Raw genomic sequence first — 8,003 nt, 5'->3', positions numbered from 1 at the left:
ACATTACTTCTCGGCCTAAGTTTTGTTTTTGTGTATATATATGATATATATTTAAAAGTATATATGCTTTTTAAATTTAATAGAGGCGGGGTCTCACTATGTTGATCAGGCTGGTCTTGAATTCCTAGGCTCAAGTGATCCTCCCGCCTTGGCCTCCCAAACTGGGGTCATAGATATGAGCTACCGCATCCGGCCTAGTTCCAAGTTTTGTGTTTGTCGAAGTTCCATTCAATAAACTAGAAAGGCAGCTGGGTGCGGTGGCTCATGCCTGTAATCCCAGCACTTTGGGAGGCCAAGGTGGACAGATCACCTGAGATCAGGAGTTTGAGACTAGCCTGGGCAACATGGTGAAACACTGTCTCTACTAAAAATACAAAAAAATTAGCTGGGTGCGGTGGTACATGCCTGTAATCGCAGCTACTCCAGGGGCTGAGACAGGAGAATCACTTGAACCTGGGAGGTGGAGATTGCAGTGAGCTGAGATCGTGCCACTGCACTCCAGCCTGGGTGACAGAGCGAGGCTCCATCTCAAAACAAAAAAACTAGAAAGGGAGTTAACCTGGGGATAATATAGGGTGATGATTAAGAACACAAACCCTAGCTGGGCAGTGGTTCACGCCTGTAATCCCAATACTTTGGGAGGCCAAGGCGTATGGATCACTTGAGGCCAGGAGTTAAGAGACCAGCCTGGCCAACATGGTGAAACCCGTATCTACAAAAAATACAAAAAAGCCAGCTGTGGTGGTGCATGCCTGTAGTCCCAGCTACTAGGGAGGCTGAGGTGGGAGGATGGCTCAAACCCAGGAAGTAGAGGCTGCAGTGAGCCAAGATCGCACCACTGCACTCCAGCCTGGGTAATAGAGCCAGACCTTGTCTCAAAAAAAAAAAAAAAAAAAAAAAAAAAAGGACACAAACCCTAGAACCAGACTGAATGACTTAATCTTTCTGAGCCTTAAGTTTCTCTGCCCACAAAATGAGGATGATGATAAAAGCATCCACCTAATTGAGCTTTTATGAGGATTGAGTTAACACATGTAGAGTGCTTGGAAGAGTTCATAGTACATAGTAAGAGGCCAGTAAACACTGGCTTTCTGTGTTGTTGCTACTGGGTGCAATGGAAGAGTGCACAGACAGAAAAAGTAGAAAGCCAGGCCCAAAGGGAAGGAGACAGGCAGGTGGCTGAACAAGAAGGGCAGCCATGGCAGGAGGGCCTCCTCCCTGACTGGCACTGCTTACTGAAAGTGCTGCTGAAGCAGGTTTGGAGTGGGAGGAGGTAGGGTGGGGACAAAACTCAAGGCTGACCAAGAGGGCGAACAGGATGTGCCATGCCCTCTCCAGCCGCCAGGTGGCAACAACACATGGGTCTGCAGCTTGTTTTGCCTCTAAGGACCCACCCTGGACATGGCTCCACACAAACATGTCACCTTCCGGCCTCACCCAGGTGTGTACCTAAGCCTGCTGACCTTCCAGTGCTTCTATTGGCCCAGGAGCCACCAACAGGCCCTGCTCACTAGACACCAGTGCAGGGCGCAGCTGGGAAGCACACCTGAAGTTTCTTGCCTTACGCCAATTTCTCCAGAGCTGAATACTCCGTGTCTGTCTGCATACCCCTTCCCTCCCACCGATTCCTGGAATCCCAGAGGCTGTGGGAGTTGCTGCAGAATTCAGGGAAAGGTGCATATCTAGGCACTGTCACTGAAGCAGGTGAATGTGCCAGGTGAACCTTGGAATCAGCCACAAAAAGGGGAAAGCAGTGATGGGCCTCTGGCTCCAGGGACAGGGCAAGGACACTTTGGTGCCTAAGTCAGGCATTTATGGCCAAATAGGCATGGGTGGGGGCACCAGCTGGCAGTCCCACTTCTCTTTGCCCACTTACCTGCTGCTTTTCTCAAGTCATGGCCTGACCTTCAGGGAAGGAAGTTTCCTCAAAACTCGGAAGGAGTTGAATTGGTTCTGATTACTAGAGTTAAAGGCTGCAAAAAAAGGGAGGCCCTACACCAAATCTGTTAAACGTGTCTTTGTTATTCCTTCAACAAACACCATCTTGCACTCGAATATCTTCTGAATAAATAAACTAAATGCTCTGCTACACACAGGTCACAACACTAGGGTACTGCAGAGGTTTCCGGATCCTGACGCTCACCCCCAAGTCTAACAGGGGTGATGAGGAGAGCACAGACAACCCCAGTGATGTTAGTTGGAGCCTGACTAGGTGTTCCAGCAGCTCTGGCTGAGGTGATCAGGGAAGATGAACACCACCAAAGGGCCTTCACGTCTCACAGGGAGAGCAAACAAGAAGCTGGTGCATTTCTAGGAGGCTCCATTATTTTGCCAGTAAAGGACATTCAAGTTTAGGATATAAATAAGAATCTACCTAGATCCTAGCTTAATAGCCTCACATACTGTGAATTAAGCTACACTTAACTTTCATCTGGACCTTCCAATGATACATGAGACCTGGGGAAAGGCAGCCTGTCCTTGTCTAATGCCAACAAGGGGAGCAGTCACAGCCTGATAAGCTGGAATCTCAAGGCCCTAGGGCCTATTCAGGCCCCTGCCTAGGAGGCCCATCCTGGCTCCCTGCCTGGAATTAGAGATTTACTCCAAATTTGTTAGAAATTGGAGCAGGGGGCTGGGTGCGGTGGCTCACACCTGTAATCCCAGCACTTTGGGAGGCCGAGGCGGGCGGATCACGTGAGGTTGAGAGTTCAAGACCAACCTGACCAACATGGAGAAACCCCATCTCTAGTAAAAATACAAAATGAGCCAGATGTGGTGGTGCATGCCTGTAATCCCAGCTACTCGGGGAGGCTGAGGCAGGAGAATCCCTTGAACCCAGGAGACAGAGATTGCAGTGAGCTGAGATCGCACCATTGTGCTCCAGCCTGGGCACCAAGAACAAAACTCCGTCTCAAAAAAAAAAAAAAAAAAAGAGAAATTGGAGCAGGGGCTGGGTGCGGTGGCTCACACCTGTAATCCCAGCACTTTGGGAGGCTGAGGCGGGTGGATTACCTGAGGTTAGGAGTTTGAGACCAGCCTGGCCAACATGGTGAAACCCCATCTCTACTAGAAATACAAAAAATTAGCCGGATGTGGGTGGCAGGCGCCTGTAATCTCAGCTACTCGGGAGGCTGAGAAAGGAGACTTGCTTGAACGCAGAAGGTGGAAGTTGCAGTGAGCCCAGATCGCGCCATTAAACTCCAGCCTGGGTGACAGAGCAAGATTCTGTCTAAAAAAAAAAGAAAGAAATAGGAGCAGGAACGACTTCCAGATATACAGAGAATATAAAAATACATTCACTTTATTTTAGAAAAATGAAGACTCATAGAGTAAGCTTATCACAAACTGGCCTATTAGGAGTCACAGAATTCACAGGAAACAATTTCTGAAGACCAGGTGCCTGCTGCCACCTCTCCAAGCAGGCCAGAGTCCAGTAGAGAATGCGATTCAGGAAGATGGCTCCTCAGAGGGCAGGGAGGTTAGCTACGGAGGCCGCTCACATGGAAATGTCCAGTGAACCAATGCCAAGGAAGAAGATAAAATTCTCTGGGGCTGACCACAACAGTGGGGGTGGATAAAGACAAACCACTTGCCTGTACTTCTCATCTTCTATTTGTTCATTTCACTGCTGGAAGGTGACCTCTTTTCCCCTAATCTTCTTTCAACCCAGAGAGTTTAAGTCTTCTCCAGCTCAATCCTAATCCACCCCATTTCCCATGGTCTCTACTCCTGGGAGACCAGCCCTGGTGGCATCTCTTCCTCCTGTCCCTGGGCCAGAATCTGCTGGAGTCAGGGTCTGCTGGGTAGAGGCGAGTCCAGGTACTGACTGTAGTGGTTTGCTACTGAAGTCTTGCTTGCTGTCCTGATCTCTTTACCTAAAGAAATAGAAGGAATAACTGCTTTAAAATGCCCTTCTTCCTCAAGCCCATTTGTCACCCAGCAGAATTCAAGCTCCTCAGGGTGGGAAGAAATGGGATCCCCCTTCCCCTGCCCCAGGCTCCCCTCCTCTCTCCATCTTTCCATACAAAATTCAGGGCTGATGTGCATAACAGCTTGGAATCCCAGATGATGGTGGGGTAGGGAGACAGGACGGGCAAGGGAGGACCAGACTGACCTGGTAGGTCCTGGGACTGCCACTTTCCTGGGGGGCTGCAGATTGCTGCGAGTGGCACCCATGACAGGAAGATTTAGTCGCTGGGAAACAGGAACTTCATGGGGGTTAACAAAAGAAATGAGTTAGCCGCAAGTTTAACTGACCTCGAAAAGAAATACTGGATGAAGGGAGCGAGTGTGGGATTAGTACTCTCCCCCTGACCATGAGGTATTTGAAAACTAAGACTCAGACTCTGTCCAGCCCCATATCCTCTCTGTAACTCAGTCTCCCCATCTTCCAATTGAATTGCAATAAGGATGGCAAAAGTGGTCACTGTTGACAGCTCTGGGAGGGTGAGGACACGCTGGGCAAGGGCGGGAATTCTTCCTCCTGACCTCTTACCCTTGTGTCCACTTTCCCGCACTCTGGGTCCTGCAGTGCTTGGTCTTGGAAGCCCTTTTCGAGTTGACAGAGAATCCGGAGGTAGGGCACCTCTGCCAGGTGGCACACTCCGGCTGGTGAGTGGCATTCGGCTGGCAGGCCTGGGGATGGCTGAGGGAATGGGCAGTTGACTGGAAGATTTAGCAGCTGCTCCCTGCGGCCGGGGCAGGCGTTGAGAGTTGCTGGTAGAAGGCTGTGGGGCCAGGACGGATCTGATGGGGGTGGGTGGGCCTGGTGGAGAGGAGTGGAGAAATTTCAGGGTCAATCCCACAAACTCCCCACTCCCACTCACCCGCAACTTGGCTGCTCTGGTCTCCTCACTGGCTGCTGCTCTCCCACTGGGCCCAGCTCTCCCCCGGACTGGGGGATTCGATCGGGTAAGAGGAGAAGATGCTGGGCTTTTGGATGCAGGGAACAGATTGCAAGTGGGTGACTCCTGAAACACAAAGAGAGAGAGAAAAAAGACTAGAGTGGAAAAAATATCTGTTCTGTGGCTTAAGGAATTAAGAAATAGAGGTGGAGAGTTGTCTACATCCCAGTAAGGAAGGGTAGAAGTTAGCTGCTAACATCACCACATCACCATCACCATCACTATTGCCAATACCATTTATTGAGTTTATCATAGACATATACTCAGACACTGTGGTAAGAGTTTTGGTTCTCTTTTTTCATGGTTCTCATTTAATTCCAACAATTCTAGATGTAGAAATACTATCCCTGTTTTACCAATAAGGAAACCACTCCCTGCATCATGGCACACACCATGTCTGGGGCACACCTCCAACTCAACTCTCTCAACTCACCCTCTTCATGTTGGAGGGCCTCTTTCCAGATGTAGCCCGGAGAGCCCTGACTGACCCCTTCCTATCATTACTCCGGAGTCGAGGCGTCAGGCTGCTTGGGGAGGGGGTGCTCCGCGTCAAAGAGTTCACAGTGGGCAGCAGGTCTCGGACAGGACTATCCTTCAGCACAAAGGTCTCCCGCCGAGGACTGGGCTTCACTCGGCGAGGCCCCAGGCCCTCGCCTGCGCTCTCCCGATCCTGCAGGGCACACTGCTCCAGCTGAGCGGCCAGCCGGTTGGCCTCATCGAGGATCTCCTCCAGCTTCTCTGGACTGAGGGGGCCTAGGCTGAGCCTCACACCCTGGGGGGCAGGTGCCACTGCATTTGGGTCACTTCGGTGGGAGAGGCCCCGTCGAAGTGGTTTCTCTGGAGTCACCAACACTGTTATGTCTTCCTCCTCACGGCTGAGACAGGAAACAAACCAGGCATCATGCCCATGCAAAAGGGAACAGGAGATTATGCAAGGGAGACTGCAAAAGAGCCCCACAACAGAGCCAGGGACATGACCCTAGGCCCTGATGCCCATGCTGGCTGTGAGATGTGGCCTCTGGGCGATGAGATACCTGGTTCTATGGGGCCTAATAGGCCTTTAGCATTTACGGACATCAGAAATGATGCCAGGATGGAGATGCAGCAAATCCACTTATCCTTCTTCTTAACACCCTGAAATCTAACTCCAGCTTCTCCCTTCTCTCCCCGCTACCAATAGTGTCATAGAGGCCCGAGTCAGCCAGCCGCCCAGCAGCCCCAAGTGCGCCAAACCTTGCTAAGTTACCAACCCAAGCCAATAATTCAGCAGTAAGGGATTCGCGACAAAGAGGTACTGTTAGAGGAAAATAAGTGGGATAAAGAGGCTGGTACCTGTCAGATGGTGACAGCCCCCCAAAGTCCAAGGTCTCATCCACAATAAACCTTACATCTGAAGGGGAAAGAAGAATGAAAGCCAGTCATGGGTCCCTGATGCAGCTCTCCATCGCTGGGTCTCACTCCTCCCTTTCATTCTTCCCTCCCTCCTTTCCTTACCTTCCTCCAAATCCTCCATGTCCAGCCAGCAGGAGCGAGAGTCCAGTTAGATCTGAGCTGGAGAGAAACCATACCTTTCCTCAGGTATCCATTCTGCCCAAGGCTCGCAGCTAGATTCAGGGTGCAAGCCAGGGTCGGGGGTCATGCTGGAGGCAAAGCAAGCGCCCAGGAGTGGCACCTCCCGCACAGCTACTCCTGCTACCTCCGGGAACGATACGGAGGGTTCCCCCAACTGCCCAGATTGCCCTGGAGCCGCCCTGCATCCTGGCCTCTCCTCACTGGGGGCGGCCTGCACGCCCCATCTTCCTCCCCGCCACTATCCTCAGGGTTCTGCACTCCCCAAGCCACCTTTCCACTCCCCTGGCATCACACGCGAAGCACACCTCCAGCCCACCCTGTGTCCACTTCCCGCGCCGCCTTATCTTCCACGCAACAGGCTTTCTCCCGCAACCTAGTCCCGGGAATCAGCTCCGAGGGGGCGGGGCTCCTTTCGAATCTCTCAGGCCCCACCTACTCAAGCCACACGCGCACCGTGATTGGTGAATCCTCAGGGGGAGGGGCTGAGGAGCTGCTGGCCGGAAGTCAGCCGGTGGGGGCTGGGGGAGAACCGTTCCCAGAAGACTGCATCCCGGTGGCGGAGCCGAGGGTTGAGGCTGCGAGTGCGCGTGCTCGCGTGCGCGGAGACTCTCTTTCCCGTAGGCAGATGGGAGCAGAGCGCGGCTGGCCAGGAGGGAAGAAACGGACCCACGAGTATGGAACTCGCGCCCCGGCCCCCTCCCTCTGCTGGGCCGCCGAGCACCCAGTCTCCAGAACGGTCGTGCTGCCTAACGTGGCCGCTAACCGACGCTCTACGGGAGGAAATTCGTTTTCTTGGGCGCACTCAATATGCAGGCGCCGCATTGGCCGAGGTTCCTCAGTTGTGGGTTTTTTCCAAGTTAAGGGAGCACCTAAACACTTATATTGTAGGTATATTGAGGTTCTCTTAGAAGTACATCCTCCATCGCCTCTTCAAGAACCTGAGGCAGCTGAGGTGCAAAGAAAGCAACGGGCTTTTCACGCAGGCAGGCTTGGGTTCAAATGCAACCCAAGTTTAACTGACCTCAGAACCCAAGTTTCGGTTTAGAGGCGGCTGCCTTGAGTATATTTGCCCTCTTTTCACCTCTCTTCGCTTATCTGTGAAAGGAGGATGTTGGTCCTCGCAGTTACGGTGTTACGAGGATAATTATGAAGGCGTTTTCTACCGTGTGCCCTTAGGGGATTTAGAGGGGGTGTTTGTAAGTAGCCCCCTCTGAACTAAAAGCAGTATTTGTAAAATGCTTAAACCAACTTGTTAGGAGTGTTGTCTCTGTTGTTTCTAAATGTTGCCCGGGCCACCAGTGAACTTGTCAGAGGCTTCAGACCAGAACGACTCCATCTGGAATAGAGGCTGGGTAAAATAAGGTTGAGACCTGGGCTGTATTCCTAGGAGGTTAGGCATTCTAAGTCACAGGATGAGATAGGAGGTTGGCACAAGATACAGGTCACAAAGACCCTGGTGGTAAAACAGCATGCGGTAAAGAAGCCAGCCAAAACCTACCGAAACCAAGATGGCGATGAAACTGTCCT

The 8,003-nt window shown here is 51.9% G+C and overlaps 1 protein-coding gene across 16 annotated transcripts; it reads right to left on the bottom strand.

Annotated features, from left to right (window-relative positions):
- Positions 1-3,274: 3,274 nt before the first annotated feature.
- Positions 3,275-6,914, bottom strand: PSRC1 (proline and serine rich coiled-coil 1). Of its 16 annotated transcripts, none has more exons than XM_001149403.6 (8): positions 6,782-6,914; positions 6,399-6,455; positions 6,237-6,294; positions 5,338-5,779; positions 4,856-4,970; positions 4,496-4,765; positions 4,115-4,208; positions 3,275-3,875 (listed from the first exon to the last, which is right to left on the bottom strand). In XM_001149403.6, exons 2-8 carry the CDS (start codon positions 6,415-6,417, stop codon positions 3,872-3,874), a joined length of 1,002 nt encoding a protein of 333 aa, XP_001149403.2. In that variant the 5' UTR covers positions 6,418-6,455; positions 6,782-6,914; the 3' UTR covers positions 3,275-3,871. The 16 variants fall into 16 exon arrangements, with proteins under 16 accessions (XP_001149403.2, XP_009425396.2, XP_024203303.1 ...); XM_009427121.5 differs by having other exon boundaries at positions 6,399-6,450; positions 6,782-6,909; XM_024347535.3 differs by having other exon boundaries at positions 6,399-6,508; positions 6,782-6,897.
- Positions 6,915-8,003: the final 1,089 nt, after the last annotated feature.

Source organism: Pan troglodytes, chromosome 1 (genome assembly GCF_028858775.2).
Source record: "Pan troglodytes isolate AG18354 chromosome 1, NHGRI_mPanTro3-v2.0_pri, whole genome shotgun sequence".
Lineage (NCBI taxonomy): Eukaryota > Metazoa > Chordata > Mammalia > Primates > Hominidae > Pan > Pan troglodytes.
This window is presented reverse-complemented; position numbering and strand designations above follow the sequence as displayed.